The sequence below is a fragment of the Halichoerus grypus genome, chromosome 7 (assembly GCF_964656455.1).
Source record: "Halichoerus grypus chromosome 7, mHalGry1.hap1.1, whole genome shotgun sequence".
Classification (NCBI taxonomy): domain Eukaryota; kingdom Metazoa; phylum Chordata; class Mammalia; order Carnivora; family Phocidae; genus Halichoerus; species Halichoerus grypus.
In genome coordinates this window covers 68,616,177-68,637,376 of record NC_135718.1, presented here as the reverse complement: position 1 = coordinate 68,637,376, position 21,200 = coordinate 68,616,177, and the positions used below count along the sequence as shown (strand labels likewise).

The 21,200-nt window shown below is 42.4% G+C and overlaps 1 protein-coding gene across 4 annotated transcripts in view; it reads right to left on the bottom strand.

Annotated features, from left to right (window-relative positions):
- GNPAT (glyceronephosphate O-acyltransferase) overlaps positions 1-21,200 on the bottom strand; it is a 33,657-nt gene that overhangs the window by 9,858 nt on the left and 2,599 nt on the right. For 3 of the 4 annotated variants that reach the window (XM_036069083.2, XM_036069079.2, XM_036069082.2), the window contains 8 exons: positions 15,107-15,289; positions 8,337-8,513; positions 6,047-6,176; positions 3,336-3,463; positions 2,939-3,014; positions 2,321-2,472; positions 2,079-2,209; positions 169-392 (listed from right to left, as the gene is read on the bottom strand). In XM_036069083.2, the coding sequence (XP_035924976.1) occupies positions 169-392; positions 2,079-2,209; positions 2,321-2,472; positions 2,939-3,014; positions 3,336-3,463; positions 6,047-6,176; positions 8,337-8,513; positions 15,107-15,289 (1,201 nt within the window). Of the gene's footprint in view, positions 1-168; positions 393-2,078; positions 2,210-2,320; positions 2,473-2,938; positions 3,015-3,335; positions 3,464-6,046; positions 6,177-8,336; positions 8,514-8,757; positions 8,898-15,106; positions 15,290-21,200 lie in introns of those variants that run through there. The other variant, XM_036069084.2, reaches the window with a different exon arrangement.

Below are 21,200 nucleotides of genomic sequence, written 5' to 3'. Positions count from 1 at the left end.
ATCACCATGCTGTACAATGTCCCAGAGTGACAGAAACAAAGTTTTCTTTCTCTCTGAGCAAAGCTTTGCTCCGTGTCCTGCATAGGGTTTTTCATGCTTAGGCTAGAATTCTTCCAGAGTAAGAAATAAAAAGCAAGCACTCTCATCATGTACGTCCCACATACGTACCGGGCCAAGTGAGAAAGCCCCCGAAGGCCTGGGTTAAGCCTTTGAGCCATAAAGTCTTCTCCACCAGAGCATCGAAGTCCATGGATGGCCGGTTCTGAAGCAGAACAGCAACTGTTAGGGCCCAGGGGCTCAGAACCAGGTTTTGAATCTGCAGAAGCTGCATTTTATAGGCAACTTCAGTGACAAAGGCATGCATGTCCTCTGACTGTTTCTGAGGAATATACCTACAAGGAAGAACAGAGAAGAACAAATTACAGCTCTGCTACCTACACTAATGTGAATGGAGGGGTGGGGGGTGGGAGAAGACAGACCCTTGAGAAGGCTTCTCGTACTTTCTGCCAACCGAATTCTCTCAGGTCACAGTGCAAGAATAGACCTTTACTTTACTATAGCGTAGCCTGTCCAAGGGGACAGAGTCCTATTCTTCCTGGTTCCAGGCAAAAAAAACTTCTGCTGCTTTATAAATAGATCTATCACTTCCTCTGTGAAAACAGAGGCCTCCCCCAGTAGACGGAACTACTCGGTCCTCTCAGAATCCACTGTGCTTTGAACACCTGTCTCCCAGAACATGCGTACCAGGTCACACGGTAACTGCTCATGTCTGCGCTGGACAGGCTATCCAGTCTGCCTGGCGGCCACACTGCCCTTCTGAGAAGCTCAAGGTCACCTGCCAAGTACTGCCACGATCCTCACCTGACAGACTCTTCAGGCATGGATCAGCAGACTGGGAGTCAGATGGTGTCAGGAGGCTGCACGGAGCAGGATGACGCAGGGACATGCACAGGACCCAAAGCAGCCACAAGGTAAGGTGGCTTCACGTGAAAGCTAGGGCCGATGAGAGAACAACTGGCCAACCCGATCTGAGATCTAGAGAGGGAAAGCCTGTGGCAGCAAAAAGCTAACGTCTGCTTGAGAGCTAATGAAGCTGCTAGTGACGCACACAGGCAGCCGTGGGCCCACTGGCGCAATAAATTATGAAGGATGTTGTAATCTCGGGAAGCCTGGCTGAGCAGATGGTTTGTCTCCCGTACTTCCCCAGGTGTATTTCTCCAAATTAAGAAAACCCAAGTGTGTATCTGCACCTGCATCCTGAAAGAACCTAATACATTTCTGTGCCCATAAAACTACAACCTTCTGGGGGCGCCTGGGTGGCCCAGTGGGTTAAGCATCTGACCTGGTTTTGGCTCAGGTCATGATCTCAGGGTCGTGGGATGGAGCCCCGAGTCGGGCTCTGTGCTCAGCACAGAGTCTGCTTGTCCCTCTTCCTTTCCTTCCCTCCCCCACCCTCCCACTTTCTCTCTTTCTCAAATAAATAAATAAATAAATAAAATCTTAAAAAACAAAACAAAACAAAACTGTAACCCTGAGGATAGGGACTCACTCCCATTCATTGTTATCATATAATCCCTTCTAGGATCAAAAATAATACTTACCACAGACTTTGGCTGCCCTACCAATAGTGCTCAGCAACTCTCCCCCACACAGAGTGGGTAGGGTACTAGGCGGTGGAGTATAGTACAGGTAGTAGAGTACTGGTTCCCCTGAGAAGAATGAGCAGCACTGTCTGATTTTGTGTATGTGACATATATACCCTGCAGCTAACCGTTTTCTTTGGCAAACATAATTCTTCTCTTAAAGTTTTTTTTTTTTTTTTAACTTTTAAGTAATCTCCACACCCAGCGTGGGGCTCAAACTCATAATCCTGAGATCAAGAGTCGAACGCTACATCGACTGAGCCAGCCAGGTGCCCTGCAAACGTAATTCCTTAACTGAAGCTTTCTGCTTCCCCTGATACGTGGTCTCAGATAACCAAATTTCAGTCCTAGAAGGGGTCAACTCAAGAATCACAACCACACCTCCAGATTTTCATCCTTATTTCTATGTCAGTTATGAAAACACAGGCCTTGCACCTTGGAACCAAGTTATATGGGCTCCGACTCATCCTCCCAGCCGCCAGAGATCGAAGTGACACAGGGTCTCCAAAGTATACATGGATAGTTCCAAAATTTTCAGAGAGAACCTTCCTGGCTTTCAACAATCCCTAATAACAGAGGAAATGAAACAAAGAAGAGTAAGTTCAGAAAGGAGTTGGTGTATAAACCAGCATTTTCTCTAAATTCAAGTAAAATCAAGTTGGTTATCCTTTACGTACAGTTGTAGACTCTTTCGGCTTAGGAACCCCTAGAAGCTCATACACGTAAAGTGTTTCTTCCAATATCTTATCGTAACTGATGCTAATTGGAACAAGGTAGGTATCAAAAACTTCTCTTTTAAAAAATGGTTCCATCACAATATTCAGAAGACCTGTCAACAGAGAGAAATGGTTTTCTGTATGAAGTGAAACGTGGAGGGGCGCCTGGGTGGCTCAGTCGTTGGGCGTCTGCCTTCGGCTCGGGTCATGATCCCGGGGTCCTGGGATCGAGCCCCGCATCGGGCTCTCTGCTCGGCCGGGAGCCTGCTTCTCCCTCTCCCACTCCCCCTGCTTGTGTTCCCTCTCTAGCTGTCTCTCTCTCTGTCAAATAAATAAAATAAAATCTTTAAAAAAAAAAACAAAACGTGGAGCTAACAAGGATACATAAACAGGAAGATACTGAAGTGTACATTATATCCTAAGCCCGTAAATATAAACAGTTACAACTTAAAGAAACAGTTACACTTATAAAGAAAAAATATCTTGCAAAAAAAAAAAAGTGTCAAGCTGTATTTAGCAGCTACGATGACACCACACCTTCTGGGTTTGTATTCTTCTTTCAATCTCTAAAGGACCTACCAAATTTCGGAGTCAATGTCTTGGCAGAGCGACTTCTTGTCCCTTCGAGGAAAAATTCAACAGGAGCATAACCATTCTTTAAAGAGAAAACACAAACAAAACAAAACACAAAACCCATTGCCTACTCTCAAAGTGAGAAATGCTTCTTTTGATTCCTTTCCCCAAGCTGCCCCCGCACCCCGCCCCGGCCTCCTGAGCAAACGCCACGCACAGCGCACCCAGGCGAGAGGGCCGCATGGGGCCAACAGACCGAGGAGGTCATGCGCATTCCTTCTCGGGGACAATAAGGTGAGCGGGCCATTCGGGAGTGAAGAATTTAAGTCCGATCCTAGGGCGAGCTCAAGCCCAAGCAAAAAGGAATGCAGCCTGAAAGTACTCGGAAATTCTCTGCCTTTACCCGCAACATGGTTTTCACGTATTCAGAGAACACCGCCCAGTAGAGTTTGTTGCCACCGAAGGTACGCCGCATGAAGAAGGCGCCCGACATCCGCAGCAGCTCCCCGACCATCTTCATTCCCAGGAAGTCTAAACAATAAACAGAGAAGGGGTTCATCTTTATTTGCAGATCTTGAAACTTTCTATAAATACCTAAACTCACATTCTGTGACGAAAGAGTTCACGTATGGAAGCCGCCGCTATGATATCACTAATCGTACTTTCCGAGCTGAAAATCCGTAAGAAGAGACATCAGACAGAATTATGGGAGAGAAGGGACAGTGTGGGCAGGCCCACCAGGGGGCTACCACGTGTGTCCCCCACACCCCCGCGTTTATAACCACGGCCGGCAAGGTGACGAGCTCAGTAACATGATCATGCCGAGTTCTTTAGCTAGCGCTGCCGCTTGACGACAGACCGGCACGTGGCCTCCATGCTGGCCACCTGGCCAGACCAGCTCTCACCTTTCTTTTTGACCCATGAGGTAAAAATATCAGCCTTCTTTTACTAGCACAGATGAAATAAAGCAAGTCTGGGATGCTTTAGTCTGCCATCGGTTTTAAAACCCTCCTTTTTTCCATTTTCCTTAATTTTCAACACTCACATGTCTGGACAGACGAAAATGCTTTTAAAGTACTGAAGTCCCTGGCAATTTTTACCTCACTCTTTACTGCATTTATTAACCAAGGTGTATGCCTGAATCCCAACTTTCCTGGCTCCCTCCAAAGGGAGAAGATGAACAATGATTTGTGTTAGCGATCCTGCTTCTAGGAATCAGTCCTCCAGAAATAAAAGCACCAATAAGAGAATATATTGTAAAACTGCAACCACAAAACTACCAAATTACGGTGGACCTACCCTGCTGAATATTATAATGTCAGACATGAAGTTGGGCCTTCATCTTACACTGTATCCAAATTAACTTGAAATGGATCAAAGGCCTAAATGTAAGACCTAAAACTATAAAATTCTTAGAAGAAAACATAGAGGTAAAACTTCATGATATTAAATGTGGCAATGATTTCTTGGATAGGACACCGAAAGCAGAGAGAACAAAAGAAACTGACAAAGAAATTGGGCTACATCACAATGACAAGCTTCTGTGCATCAAAGGATCCATTGATAGAGTGCAAACTCAACTTTGGGAGAAATTTGATGGGAGAAGGGAAAAAATATTTGCAGATCATGTATCTGATAAGGGGTTATTATCCAGAATATATAAATAACTCCTACAACTCAAGAACAGCAACAAAAAACAACCCAATTCAAAAATAGGCAAAAGACTGGAACAGATACTCTTCCAAAAAAGATACAGAAATGGCCAACAAGTCCATGAAAAGATGATCAACAATGTTAGTCACCAGGGAAATGCAAATCAAAATCATACTGAGATACCACGTCCTACCCATTAGAATGGCTATTATTAAAAAACAAAAAAAGTAAAACAAGAAAACCCCAGGATGCCTGGGTGACTCAGTTGGTTAGGTGTCTGCCTTCGGCTCAGGTTATGATCCCAGAGTCCTGGGATCCAATCCTGTGTTGGGCTCCTTGCTCAGTGGGGAGCCTGCTTCTCCCTCTGCCTGCCACTCCCCCTGCTTGTGCTCTCTCTCTCTCTCCCTCTCTGACAAATAAATAAAATCTTAAAAAAAACAAAAACTACAAGAAAATAAATGTTGGATGCAGAGAAACTGGACCCTTGTGTACTGTGCTGATGGGATGTAAAATGGTGCGGCCACTATGGAAGACAATATGGTCTTCAAAAAATTTTTTAAAAATTAGCACATAATCCAGCAATTCTACTTCTGGATATATACCCGGAAGACTCAAATATCTGCAGAGACTCAAGCAGATGTTTGTACACCTATGTTCATAGCAGCATTATTCATAATAGCCAAAAGGTGGAAGCAACCCAAGCGTCCATGGACAGAACAATGGATAAACAACATGTGCTCTATACGTCTAATCAAATAGGATTCGGGCTTTAGGAAGAAAATTCTGAAACATGGTGCAACATGAATGGACCCTGAGGACATGATGCTGAGTGAAAGAAACCAGTCATGAAAGGACAAATCCTGTAGGATTCCACGCATATGAGGTATCTAGAGGAGCCAAATTCCTAGAGACAGAAAGTAGAATGGTGGTGGCCAGCAGCCGGCGGGAGACCAGAATGAGGAGTTAGTGTTGAATGGGGACAGAATTTCAGGTCTGCCGAGATGAAAAGTGGGTGGAGTTCTGTGGGTGGAAGGTGGTGAGGGATGCACAACAATGTGAATGTACTTAATACCACTGAACTATGGACTTAAAGATGGTTACGGTGGTAAATTTTATGTTTTGTGTCTTTTACCATAATTAAAAAATATGTAAAAAAAAAATTTACTGACCTTAGAGATAACCACTGATAAATTATCAGATAAAAAAAGCAAAGGCCGGTCACACATATGGTGGTATCTCATTTTTCAAACCTAAACCAAAACCCCTATGTGCACACATCCTTGTTTCCATCTGTAGTGAGGCACAGCACAGAGAGACTTAATCCCGACTGCCGAACACCGGGGTCGGATGGCACAAGGGAGAGGGAGTCTGCATCCTCATCTTCAAGTACCTCAGTCACTGTTAAAATAATTTCAGTGACTATTTTCATTTTTATAATTAAAACAAAAGAAAAATACGTACCCATTCCTGCAGCTATGACTGGTACCGGTAAATCATAGTTGTATAAAAGAAAAGACAACATCAGAAAGTCAATGTAACTTCGATGACTGGGCAGCAGGACAACTGGGTGCTCCTGGATGGCTCGTTGTAGCTTTAAAAGAAATGTTACAGTTTGAATACTTTCTGTTTTCCTATTATTAAAATCACATGTCACATCAGAAAATGGAAGAATGGTATATGTACAGAGGGAATACTAAGGATAATAATGTCTTCCTGCCTCCCCTACTACACACAGAAAACTTATCTCAGAGTTTTAGTTAAATAACCTCACATAATGCAAGAACATTAAAAATGTAAATTTTATAGATCATAATAATAATAGGGATGATCACCAACATATTAGTTGGGCACCATATTAAGCATTTTACATACTAAGCATTTTACATGCATTGTTTAATACGACATATTTGTAAATAAGGCCTAAGCATCACGTTCCTCATTTGCGACATGGGTCACGCATCTGATCAACGGCCAAGCTGCAGATGGAACTGAAGTGAGTCTGAATTAAAAAGTCAGCTGTTATCCAATGTGCTAGACTGGCTGTGTGCAGTAAGAGAGAACAAAGTGTCTCTCAGGTAGATTAATAAAAACAAATTGGACAAATGAGAGGTATGGTATTTCTCTATTTATACACTGGACTTGCCACCAGGAAGAATGGGTGCCTTTAGTTAGAAGGAATTTGAGCTTCCAGATATATTCCGTAGGCTATCAGCCTCAAAAACACTCACCCTGATCAATGTGTTGTCTGTTTTTTAAAAATCTAAATATAATTCACCAAGGCAAGGTAATGTGTGATCAGTTAAGAAGACATGGCCAGTCAACGTTCTCTGGATGGCTGTATCAAACATTTTTTTTTTTTTAAGATTTATTTCTTTGAGAGAGTGAGAGAGCACACGAGCACGCATGGGGGCGCGGGCAGAGGGAGAGAATCTCAAGCAGACTCCCTAATGAGCGCGGAGCCTGACGCAGGGCTTAATCTCATGACCCATGAGTTCATGACCCCAGTCGAAACCAAGAGTCGGATGCTCAACTGACTGAGCCACCCAGGCGCCCCCCAAACATTCTTTGAGAGAGAGCCAGAGAGTAACTCAGCAAACTAGAGAATTGTCATTGGAGGAAAACAGAAGAAATACATGAAAGTAAAGTAAATGACTGAATAAAACATTAAAAAACATGTAGAAGGCCAATGGAGGTAAGAGCTTTTTAGTAAGAGGAAAAACAATATTAAAAATCCAAAATGAATAAAAATAGGAAAAGCTCTTCCTTCCAGAAGAAAGCAGACTATAACACGCCTGTTAAATCACTCCTGAGTGATGGAATTAGAAAAATCACCATTTGACAATCATTTGAGTAATAACTGGTTCAGGCAAAAATCATCAGTCAATGTGAAAACTTGTGGAGGAGACTATGCTGGAAACCAGGACCCTGAAACATCCTTAGAGTATCTCTCCACATGATACTTATTCTTTACCAAGGGAAACAGGGTGACTTTACAGGGGAGAAAGCTGGCTGATACCAGATGATGAAAGTGAACACCACCAGTAAGGGGACAGACAGCCACCATGAGCTCCTTGCTCTGTTACACTGAGAAGAATACAACGTTGCCTCCTGCCCAAGCCCTACAACTGTGAGTCTAATCCTAAGAAAACATCACTCAAATCCAAATCAAGAAATGCTATAAAATGACTGGTCTGTTTTTTTTTTTTTCAAAACTAGTATGAAACACAAAGACTAAGGAATTGTTCCAAATTAAAAGAGTCTAAAGAGATATGGAAGCTGAATGTAACACATGATGTAGGATTTCTTTTGCTACACAAGATACAACTGGGGTGATCGATGAGATATGAATGAGGTATTACTGTGTATTAGTGTTGTATCAACGTCAATTTGCTTATTTTGATAATTGCACCATAAGGGAATGTCCTTGTTTATGGGAAAAACACAGCAGAGTATTGAGGAGAGGATAAAGGAAATGTTGTAAGGGGACCCAGGTGGATCATATACAGAAATTCTTGGTATTACTTCTGTAGCTTTGCGGACATCTGGCATGAGGTTTGTCTGTAAGTCTTACCTGACTAAGTGAATCAGTCTGAAGTCTGTAGGTCTGAAAGTAAAAAACATCACCCTCCAGAGAGGCAAAGCAGCCTGGACGCCTGCTGACGAGGGCCTGCTCATTTAGTGCAGAGTGAGAGGTCTTGGAGTTGATTAAATTGTGAGGGGTAGAAGAGGTTTTTAAACAAGCAATACTCACTTTCTGAATACCTTCTTCATTTACACACACTTTGGAGAAAATTTGTTTAAATATTTTGCTCAGGGCAAAGGCAAAAAACCGGATGGCTCCCAGACGCAGTTTGTGGCTCATTTCATCCAAAATCTCACAAACTTCCTCTTGGAGGACATCGACAGATTGAAGGGATTCCTTGGAAAGCTAGAAAGAAAGGGGAAACAGGGGTCCGACTCTGAAGAAAAGCCAGAACTCTATTCACTCAAACTGCTATGACTAGTTCCAAATGGACCAATATTATATAGCTCAAAAATGCTACATTTTCTTTCTCATTTAAATTGACATAATTTATTTTCCAACATAAATAGATAAATGATCCTATTTAGACAACTTCAATGACTGGAAATTCAAAGAGAAAGAGAATAGGCTCTCTAGGATAGCATCTCACCTTTCCATTTGATTTGTTAATAAGCTTACAGCCAAATTCTCTAAAATAAGTTGTTGCCCAGGAACTAGTGTGCTAGCATAGATATTTGGCAGTTTCTTTCAGCAGATTGCTGCAGCACTTCATCTGCTTCCTCCATGCTACTACAAGGTAATATACAAAGTAAAAATACAAGATTATGTTGAAGTAACCATTCAGACTATATCAGAGATACAGGTTACTGGGACAAAACTCTCCAAAGTATCAAAGTTTAACTAGTGCAGTCAATGACCTCACACCGGAACTCTCTTTATTCTGAAGGCGTACCACATCTCTTTGTAAAGAGAACAAAATGTCGGCTGTGTGCTAGGCCTGGGGATGGGGATGAATAAGTCAGTGTCTGTCCTCAGGGAATTCTAATTTGACCCCTTAAGCAAGCACGTTGAAAAAGAATGGCGTCTATGTGATAAATAATATTTATCCTTCACAGAGGAGAATGTTTTGCTTTAGGATGAGGCCCAGAAGATGAGAGCGTAGGATGCTGGAGTCCCAACTTCCTAAATTACATGCAGCAGAGAAATAGCTTCTCTTTTTTTAAAATAATTGAGGTGAAATTAACATAGCATAAAATTAGCCATTTCAAACTAAACAATTCAGTAGCACTTGGTACCTTCACAAATGGATAATTCTCCTCTCCCTAGCTCCATATTTTATCTTTTGCAGGGAAATAGAGGAATCAATGGATTGGTGGTAAGGATGGGTTTCAGGACACAAGCCTAGGAAAAGGGAGTACACTTGGAAAACCATCAAAATAGTTCAGGCCGGAACAGAAAAGGCCCCCAGAAAGGCAATAACAGGTGCTGAAGGGAAGGGGACGGGGAGTGAGTGCTCAGTTGTTTCGGGCAACAGAATGGATGGTGGGGCCATCCTGGAATTGGGGATAGAGAGCAGGGGTAGAAGGCAGTGTGGTGCAGGGGTTGAGAAGGCAGGTATACTGATTTTGAGGTGTTTGGAGACACATAAAGTAGAGGACCTGCAGGGAGTAGGACAGCTGGAGATAAGAGTCTGAACCCCGATAACCTAGCCAAGGCGAGAGGTCCTGTTTGGGCATCACCAGACTACAGATGAAAATGGAAATGACAGGAGTGGATAAAACGGGCCAGGGAGACTGCAGGGATGAAGATAAGAAGGCTGAGGGTTCAACCTTAAGAAACACCGGCGGCGGATGGAAGAACTCGTAAAGAGATTAACATGGAAGATGATAAGAGAACCCTACTGTGTGATGCCATAAATGTCAAGGTAAGAGAGGTCCTGCAGGAGAGAGTGTCCAACAAAAACTGACACAGTCAAGATACAGTGAAGACTAAAAGGACCCCTTGGATTGGGTCACTTGGAGATCCACAGTAACCTTTACTGGATCAAGTGCAGCCACCTGCTGAAAGTAGGAGGTGCACGGGGAAGGACCCACTACACCTTTGAGGAGCTGGGATGAGAAGGGAAAGAGAAATGCAGCATTAAAAAGAACGAATCCATGACTGAGAGGGCCCCCGCCAGGAAGTGCTGATGCCCAGCTGGGCCCGTGCAGAAGGCTGAAGAGGACAGACAAGCCCCCTGGGGATCTGAAGGAATTGGGCAGATGAAGAACACAGGTGAGCAGGCTGGTCTGTTCAGAAGGAACGACCTTCTCCAGGACTGGAGGAAAGCACAGAAGCAGAGAATGACCTGATCTCTTAGTTTGTGCAGTCGGGCTTGTTTGCCCAACAGATATGTCTGTCCTTCCAGATCCTTCTTCCTGGAAACCTAAGATAAGATCAGAAGATGAACAACAGCTTTATAACTCCTGTTCCAGTGTTGTCCCTTTTCAGTCTGTTCTCCACATCACAAACCTGAGTGGTTTCTTTTTTTTTTTTTAAGGTTTTATTTATTTATTTATCTGAGAGAGAGAGAGCATGAGCAGGGGGAGGGGCAGAGAGAGAGGGAGAAGCCTGGATGTGGGGCTCGATCCCAGGACCCCGGGATCCTGACCCGAGCAGATGCTTCACTGATGGCGCCCCCCAGGTGCCCCTGAGCGGTATCTTAAACGCAGAACTAATCTCATCCTTCCTGGGTCGAAGCCTTTCACTGGCTGCTCTGCATGTTCGGTGGGACAAAGGCAGCCTGAGGTGACAGCAGAGCTAGAAGAGACAGGAGCTACTGAGGAGGGCAGCGTAGGAAGGGCAAGCGAGAAGCCCAAGACGGCATCCGGATTTCTGGTCTGAGCAGCGGGCATATGGAGGGGCCGTTCTTGGAGATATGCAGAACTGGGTGTGGGGGGGTGTGCACGGTACAGTGCTGGGGGTGGGGGGGCCAAAGAGCTTGATTCAGACATCCTGAATGTAAGATGCTTTTGGGTTTTCCAAGTAGGTATTCCAGTAGACAAAAATATATGTATGAAACTCAAAAGAGATCTGGGCTGAAGCAACAGATACCAATTATTTACTACATATTGTTATTTATAACATATTATTTAATAATATAATATAATATAATAGGGAGACATCAGCATAAGGAATCTGGTGATAAATAAAACTGCCCAGTGAGTAGGTAGAATAAGAAGGGATTCGAACAAAATCCTGAGGAATAGCAGCATTTAAAGAGACAGGCAAAGGAAAAGAAGCCCATAAAGGCAACTGAGGAATGATCAAAAAGATTTGGTGGCGGTGGTGGAGGGGGGCACCTGGCTGGTTCAGCTGAAGCATGCGACTCTTGATCTCGGGACTGTGGGTTCGAGCCCCACGCTGGGTGTAGAGATTACTTAAAAATAAAATCTTAAAAAAAAAAAAAACATTTGGTGGGTAAGGGGTAGAAAATATGGTATCACAGAAAAAAAGGAGGGAGAGTGTGCCAAAGGCTACGAAGGATGTCAACAAGGTTGATTTTAGCCATCAGGAAGGAATCATTCACAGTCTTGGAAAGAGCAATTACAGCAGGTTAGAAACCAGATCCCAGTGAGCTGTGTATACACGGAGGGTGAGAAAGTACAGCCCCAAGTATGGCAAACACAGCTGCCTTCTTCCAGGAGTAGAGTACAATTGGGAAAGGAAGTGCTGAGTCATAAGGAGAGAAGGAATATGCCCAAACAAGGTTGATTTCAGCTGGAAGGGGACTGAACGAGTTCAGTGATGATGGTAAAGAGCTAATGAAGAGGAAGAATTTGAAGACATTTGAGGGGACAGACAATAAAGCAAAGTCCCTGAGGAGGACAGAGCAGGTGAAGTTCAGAGCAAAGGAGTAGGGGAGTGATTGCACTCCAACAGGAGAAAGAGCTCCCTGTCCCTTCTTAACAGGAGGGAAGAAGAGAATGAGGGTATCAGATGCAGGCAAATTAGTAGCTGGATCATAGGAAGTTGGGAGTTGTCACATAATGGTTTACATTGTCTTTGTGAAGTAGGAAGAAATGTCACCTGTTGAGGGTAAGGGACGGAGGTTGGAGGCTCAGAAAGAATAGGGCTGACACTGATACTTCCATTTTGGAGACCGGGAGAGAGTTCCCCGGGGAAATAAGGAATTCTTGGGTAACACAGAGGGCCCAGCTCTGTTGCATAATCCTGAGTTTAGAACAATTCCAATTTACTTACATTAAGTGATTTTTTTTTTTCTCAGCAGCACAGCCAAGTTTGAGAAACACTGGCTTATATCAGTCATACTTAACCTGGCTGTGTATTAGAATTACTTGGGGAGCTTTTAAAAAAGAAAAAGAAGAAGAAAGAGATGCCTGGGTCCTATTCCAGACCAATTACATCGGAATCTCTGTGGACAGGACAAAAGCATTTCTTTTTCATTCATTCATTCGAGAAATATTTATTGAATGTGTACTATGCGTTAGGCACTAGGAATACAGCAAAAAAAAGAGATAAAAATATAGAATACAGAAAAAAAAAGAGTCATAAGGGAGATAAAAATTTTTGCCTTCATGGAGTTTACATACTAGCGGAAAATAAGAGTTAACTTTCTGTAAAGTTCTGCAGGTGATTCTAACAAAGAGCCAGTATTGAGAAACACCGTCTTTAGCTTCTAATTGATGAGGAAACTTTACTTCACTTATGAAATAGGCCCACTCAGAGAGGACTAATAGTTTCCCCAAGACAAATCATGACAGACAGATTAAACCAAAAGGATGAGCATAGGTCATATGTTCATTCAAATCAGAAGAAAATAGACAGGGGCGCCCGGGTGGCTCAGCCGGTGAAGCGTCTGCCCTCGGATCAGGTCATGATCCCGGGCTCCCTGCTCAGTGAGGAGCCTGCTTCTCCCTCTCCCTCTGCCCCTGCTCGTGTGCGCTCTCTCTCTTGCTCACTCTCTATCTCAAATAAATAAATCTTTAAAAAAAGTCAACGGAGCACGGTCTCTACAGATAAATCTCAAAGCCTGGGAGCACCTGGACAATGTGACAGGGAGGGCCGGCCATAAAGAAGCCCTCTGAATACCTCTACCTGATGTCTTCAAATGACATGTCCAAAACAGACCTTAGCTTTTCTCTCAAGCCCATTCCCTCTCCTAAGTTCCCCATCTCAGTGAATGCTTCTGTCATCCTGTCTCTTTTCCTTCCTGTCATTCACCCAACTGATCATACATAAGGTCTACTCCACCTCTGAAATTTTTCTTTCTTTTTTGAGAGGGAGTGAGAGAGGAGGAGGGAGGGGCAGAGGGAGAATCTTAAGCTCAGCACGGAGCTCCATGCTCAGCACGGAGCCTGACTCAGGGCTCAATCTCACGATCCTGAGATCATGACCTGAGCCAAAATCTAGACTTGGACACGACCGACTGAGCCACCCAGACACCCCTACCTCTTAAATTTCTTAAATCTGTCCATCTCTGTTTCTACAGTCTAGGCAACTGTGATCCCACAAAAGGATTACTGGAAGAGCATCATAACCAGACTTCCTGTCTCCATTTGTGGCAGAATGGTATTTCTAAAATATTAACTGATCAGGCCACACTCCAACCTAAAACCCTTCAATGGCTTTACACTGTATGTAGGCTAAAATCTAATTCCTCTGGATGGTTTATAAGATTTATTTATTATTTATTTTTAGAGAGAGAGAGAGAGAGCAAGCACAAGTAGGGGGAGGGCAGAGGGAGAGAGACAGCGGGGAAGAGAGAATCTCCAGCAGACTCCCCACTGAGTGGGGAGCCCAACTTGGGGCTTGATCTCAAAACCCTGAGATCATGACCCAAGCTGAAGTCAGATGCTTAACTGACTGAGCCACCCAGGTGCCCCCTCTGAATGGTTTATAACACCCTTTGTGATGTGGCCCCTGTCTCTAAATTCTTACCATTTTACCCCTTCTTTGCTCTCTTCGGTCTGGTCATACCGAACTGCTTCTAGTACTGTGACTATGCATGTTCTCTAGTTGTTAAAATATACTGGTGGTTCCCAAACTTTGCTATACTTTGGAACCAACTGGGCTGCTGCTGCTTCTTTTTTTTTCTTTTTGAGAGAGAGAATGTGAGCAGGGGTGGGGTAGAGGGAGAAAGAATCTCAAGCAGGTGCCACACCCAGCATGGAGCCCAACAAGGGGCTCAATCTCATGACCCTGAGATCCTGACCTGACCCAAAACCAAGAGTTGGATGCTTAACCAAATGAGCCACCCAGGCGCCGCCCCTCGTCTGGGCTTCTTTAAAAACTACTCCTAGGATGTCTGGCTCCTTCCCTGACATTCTGATTTAATTCATATGGGGGTGAGATCTATGCACAGGGATTCTTGAAAGTTTCTCCAGCAATTTTAATGTGCAGTGAGATTTAACCATGGGGAAAAAGTTATTTGCTCTGCTAGGAATACTTCTTCACCCACTTCACCTGGAAAACCCCTAACCATCTTTTAGGCATCATTAAAAAAAAAAAAAAATCACCTTTCTAATTCCCTACACAAAATTATTTGCCCTATAATTAGTGCCCCTGTACACTGGCCTCCCACTAGCATGTCTTGTATCTTATTTCATTGTAATTGACTGTACAACTGTCATTGTTCCCTGTCAGACTACAGTTGACCCTTGAACAACGTGGGGGCTGGGTGCCGACCCCCTAGGTGGTTAAAAATCCACGTGTAACTTTTGGCTCCCCCAAACTTGACTAATGGCCTACCGCTGACTGATAGCCTTACGGATAACATAAACAGTTGATTTACAGGTATTTTTGATGTTACATGCATTATAGACTGTATTCTCACAATAAAATAAGCTAGAGAAAGCCTTTTTAAGAAAACTATAAGGAAAACATATTTACAGTACTGTACTGTATTTACTGAAAAAATATCTATGTATAAGTGGACCTGTGTTGTTTCTTGTTGACAATGAACAAATCTGGTTTTGATTGAAGAGGGAATCACTTACCTGTTTAATGACATAATGAACTTCTTCAGAATTGAGAACACTAGATTTAATATCACTTGGCTTGCAAGGAGTAATTCCCTTATAGACAAGAGGTGTGTAGCATTTCATTGCAAATTTCAAGTCACTGACATGCCTCCTCTCCTCTAAAATATCTTCAAATTCATCCCATTTTTTGAGCTCCTTCTGTGGGTAAGGCAAACGAAAGAAAGTAATGAACATACCGTAAAGTAAATTAGGACAGATGAGAGACTACACTGGTAAGGTTTCATCTTTGCCAACATTTTTATGCTAGGACATATGAACAAGAGCACAGTGAACTGATAATAGGTCTTCCTATACTAAGAAAAGGAAATGTAATGATAGTTGGGGTCAAAAAATGGAGATTGAAGTATAATATTTTATTATTTCTGCTTGCTATCTTTGTAAAGCCAGTACCCCTCTGGGAAAGTTAACAAAGATAGCAAAGATTGAGACATTAAGCTCTAGAATCATCTGATCAACTTTACAATTAATTTTATCTGACCAATTTTATCAAGCACATTGATAAATTTGTTTTGTCTGCCTCTTCTACGTAGCTTTAAAAATTAAAGCATACAATAGAAATTCAAAATTATGTCAAATCAAATAAAAATACATGGGTGCAAATAAAAGGAAAATTCAGTTAAGAAAAAAGTGCTCCCATAGAAGCTATTGGTGAGCAGTCTGTCTTGCTCTGACTACTTTCTTACCCCCTTTTGACTCCCTGCAGTTTAGCTTCCGTCCAACCAGTCCCTGAAACCGCTGTTTATCAGGCTACCAATGACTACTGAATTGTTAATTCTTAAAATTTTGTTTTTCTGATTATAAAAGTAATAATAGTAAAAATGATAATTACAGCTAACATGTAGTTGTTTGTAAAGGTCAGGCACTATTCCAAGGCACGCTTCCTTAATACAGGAATGATCCTCCACAATGGGAAAACCAAGGCACGGAGAACCAAAATAACTCACTCAGCGTTCCACTCTGCAAGGGACAGAGGCATGATTCAAATGCGAGCCTTATGGCCTCACAGAACTTGCTCCTAACCTCTATCCTACATTACTCACCATGTTAACTATGGAAAGTTTGGAAACATGGAAACATACAAGTAAACATAAATTGCCCACAATTTTATACCCCAGGAATAACTACTCTTTACCACTTCCTAGTTTCCTTATTTTTTTTTTTCATTCACAGCTACACAAATACATGGCTTTTATTCAAAATGTGGACCATACCAAATACAGTTTATCTTGCCTTTTCAAATATGTTACAAGCATTTTCCTGTATTAAATATTGTTTTAAAATATTGTTTTAAAACATTTTAGTGGAGGCAACTTCCTCAAATACTTTTTTTCCCTGGTGACTGAAGGGCTGAGGTTTGGCCTTTACCCTCCTGGAAAAGTGCTGCTGAGATGGCAGGGGCGCCTGGTAATGCATGGCGCCCTTCCATCTACGGGCTGTGATGAGAAGCCAAGAGCCACATCCCTTCTCCCTGGCTACCACGGGTTCTGCCAACACAAGGCTGTCTTCTACCCGGGGTTGGCAGACCCTGGGCACTTCCATCTTTCTCGAATAGACCTGTGTGGGCAGTGGTCAACTTACTGGGGAAAAAATGCTTAGAGAGTCTGGCACACTTAAATAGCAATTAGGTACTTTTACTTCTTTACTGTATCTTAAACGGGTATAGGGTTTTATCAAAAGGATTCTAATAAAATGTTCTAAAGCCAAAAAAAATTTTTTTTTTCCTAATTACCAAAGTGCTGTATGTTCATTATAAAAATCTGGAAAATACAGTAAAGCACACAGAAGAAAATTAAAATCATCTGCTGTCCAATGATCCGGGGCGGAGGTGGGGGGGGTCCATTTTAGTGAATGCTTTTTTTTCTGGGCAGGTAGACACATTCCCTCCCCTGACACACATACATTTTGATTTGCCACCTGATTTTTCCACTTCATGTTATAAACACTTCCCTTTCATTTAAGTTTCTTCCACTGTATTATTTTTAATAATGGACATGTGAATTATTTTTCATGCACTGCTATTATAAGAAAATGCAACACACATTATTATTTCTTTCGAACTTAATCACTAAACCCTGGTCTCTTTCTAGTCTTCATCTTCCTAGACCTCCCTCCAGCCTGACACCATTCTCAAGGGCTCCCTCCTTTCCCCACCTCCAACCATCCTGAAATTTTCCTACTTTGGTTTTTAATTCATGACTCCTGTCACAGCAGAAGATCCATCTCATTGCTCTAAACCCGCGATTTTCAACCTGAGGGGAAAACTTCCTCCCAAAACTAAAATATGCCTTCTTTCCTCCCACTTCCCTTAATGTTAACATCTCCAACCCTCTTATCTTCATACACTGTGCTGAGTCCTCATACCTACTCAACTGGCTTTAGATACTAATTATACACGCTGTTGAATCTCCTGCTCTGTTCTCTTTGCCCATGTGAGCTCCTGATAGACACATTTATTTGCAAACACTTCACCTATGGCCTTTCCCAAACTGAACTCATTTCTCCTCTGCACAATCCTACAACCTGATTATTTCCCAGAAATCTCAACAACTGCCATGCCACATACATCCCTTTGCCTTATCCTAGACCCCTCCTCCCTCACCCTTACCCACGATCCATCTAATCCTGTCCAGGTGGCCTTTAAGGATGTAGCAGGACTACTCCTCAGTCACAGGTCCAGCCTGTGCACTTTATCACTATAGCCCCCTCACTGGTCTCCTTGTCCCTTTGAATCAACCCTCCATGCTGCCATGTGCTCTTTTCAAAACACAATTCTGACCAAATTGTTCCCTGCTTAAAATACTTCCATGATTCCCACCTCCTTCAGAATTAAGACCTAAGCCACTTGTGGTATCATACAAGGAACTCTATGACCTGGCCTGTCCTTCCCTCTCCAGACTCACTGGCCACCATGCTCAAGGTCTACTCAATAGCAAGTGATTTGCATTTCCCCCAATACAATTCACTGTGGACATGCTTCTGGGCTTTAGCACGTGCTCATCTCTGGGCCCCGAAGGTCTTTTTGTTCCTCTCTCATTCTTGCTCAGGCATTACTGCTGTGAAAACCCTCCTTGAGCTACCCACAGGGATTTACTCTTTCTCATTAGAATGTCTTTAACTACTACCTACATCTATTAGGGTATGTAGCCATAACCCTGCAATCGTTCGCATGTCTATCTCCCTAAGATGCAATTATCTTGAAGGTGGGAAACACATGTCCTCTTTGTATTTCCCAACATCGAGCTGCGTTTGGAATATAGCATAATTGAATGACTAAATGTTGAAGTAATGGAAAAAGATACAGAATGTTAAACTGAGAACATGACTAGGCATAATGAGAATATAAACAGAAGAGTATTTATGAGTCTCGATATAAAAAGGGCAGCATGTAAAACATGTGAAGTATGCAAACATGAACATTTTTATGCCCACATATATAGAGAATATATGTGGGAAAAATCTAACTGCTAGAATTCTGGTGTAAAACTGCAGTCCTTGTAACATACTATACCCCTACTTCTAAGTTTCAAGAACCTTCTCAAATTCCACATTTCTCATTAGTAAAACAATAGACAGTTTATATATAGACTCAGACTTGGTACAATGCAACAAACTATCATAAATTATATAATTTTAGGGATAAAAGTTGACTCAGAGACTTTCCACTTAGTGGTCCTGGGGGTGGAAAGAGACAAGGATCAGAATCAGCTGGGAAGATAAATACTATATATACCAATATACAGGCATTTATAAACAGGTTACATATATATATGAATATATAAAATACTTACAAATAAGTATACATACATATATACAGAGAGAGAGAGAGAGATGGAGAAAGAGGGAGAGACCCTTCCGCACTGTTCACCTGGAAATACTTAGCCATCAACCACAGCTCCTGTTTACCTCTGTGTACCATTTCCCAACTCTCCCCTCAACCGACACTGAATTGATCATCTTCTCCTTTGAGACCTGACTGAGCCTTTCCCAACAGCATCTAAAATACTTCATTAACCTGGATTGTTATCTCCCCTACAAGATTATAAACTTCTTGTCTGTGGAGGTAATTGGGGAGATTGGTATCTGCCCTACAAGATTATAAACTTCTTGTCTGTGTCTTTTATGTTTTTGTATTCCCTAGTAAGAATTCAATCATTGTAGAATGAAAAAATAAATTACAGCCACTTCCTGAACTCTGCTGCTGATGGCTCCCCAATATTCACAGGCTAAAGCTCAAACTGCTCCCAATCTGGTCCTAACCTGATGTCTAATCCAGTAGTTTTAACCCAGGCTGCACATGAGAATAACCTGGGCACTTTAAAAATATGCCCAGGTCCCCCTAGAGATTTTTTTTTTTTTTAAAAGTAGGCTCCACACCCTGAGACCAAGACCTGAGATAAAGAGTCAAATGCTTAACAGACTGAGCCATCCAGATGCCCCTAGAGATTCTTGATTAATTTGGTCTGTGAATGGTACCTGGGCATCAGAATGATTTTTAAAAGTACTCCCAGTGATTCCTACATGCAGCTAGGGTTGAGTGTTAACTACTCATTCGTTGGCCTTCCCTAAACCATGATGGAGAAGTATTTACCATCATAAAATAAATATATTTACATGGCCACTTATCTAGGAGCACAATACAAAGAGGAGCCCAAAAAAGAAGATTTAGGTTATATCCCCCCTTTGTTTCTCTCTCTTACTTTTTACAGCAGCCCCTCCTTATTTGTAGCTAAATAGGCTTCTCCTTGTACCTCCCTTTTGACTGCTCTGGAGGATTCATTCATTCAACAGATAGTTATGGAGAGCCCACAATGTACCAGGCGCTGTTCCACAGGCTGCGAATAAAGCATGAACAAGGCAGACAAATAATGTGTACTGAAAGAGCCTACACTCCCTTAAGGAAAGACAGACAACAAGTTTACTTAGGCATACTAGCAGTAGCATGCTGATGAGTGTTTATGTGAAAGCCCTAATTTATAGCATTCGCCAACTTCTGTGGCATTTACACTCCCACCGTGGCAGATTTCAAGCTACCGACATGACCTCACTGAACACAGAGCTGGGGAGAGATGTGTAGTAGCCATGATTACATAGGATTTCCATCTTACAGTATCATAGACAGAAATAACCTCAAAAGCATAGATAATAGTAAAATCTAGTAAAATAATTAGGAAGTGCTGAGTTTTGAGTATTTGTTACTTTTGTTTTTAACAAAATTTATTTAAATGTAAATTTATAAAACTTAATCTTTAATTTTTAATAATGTCTGTGTTCCAACAATGGGCTCACAAACGTCACGGAAAATTAACAATCAGCTTTGACAGTCAGTACAAGACTACTGTAAGCACAACACTGGAAAGGGAATATAAAGGAAATAGAGTAACGAGGAGTGACTGGAGAGCTACTTTAGATTGAATGGTTGGGTAAGGCCTCTCTGAGAGGGGATATTTGAGCAGCGACCTCAAAAAAAACAGGGGGGGGGCGGGCTGGAGGGGGAGACAAGCAATGCAAATTTCCGGGAAAACAGCATGCCACTCAGAGGGAACGGTGAACACTCCTGAGAGACCATGCTTACTGCCTGAGAAACAGAAGGCCGGTGTGGTTGAAGCCCAGAGCGCAAGATTAGTAAATTCAGGGAGGAGGCAATTATGTAGTCTTGTAAGATGTTGTAAGGAGTCCAGATTTTTCATTCAGACTTTAACAGGAAGCCATAGCTTGGGTTCTGGGTATACCAGTAATTCTCCAACCCCAGTCTTCTTTTCATTCTGTGGTCTCACTGAAAGACTGCAGGCAGACCTATGGCCTCACATACAATTTACTTGCTGACGTCTGACGAATCCATATATTTAGGCCAGACCTTCCTCTTTTGCTCTGGTACCATATTTCTAACTCTATCTGGATGTCTCCCCCACACCTTGTGATGTTATCAGGTCCATAACACAGTAATCCATAAGTTAAAAATCATTAATTTTACCACTGGCATCTCACACTGAACACATCCCAAACTGAAAGTATTATATTACCCTGACTAAACCTGTTCCTCTCCCCAGAT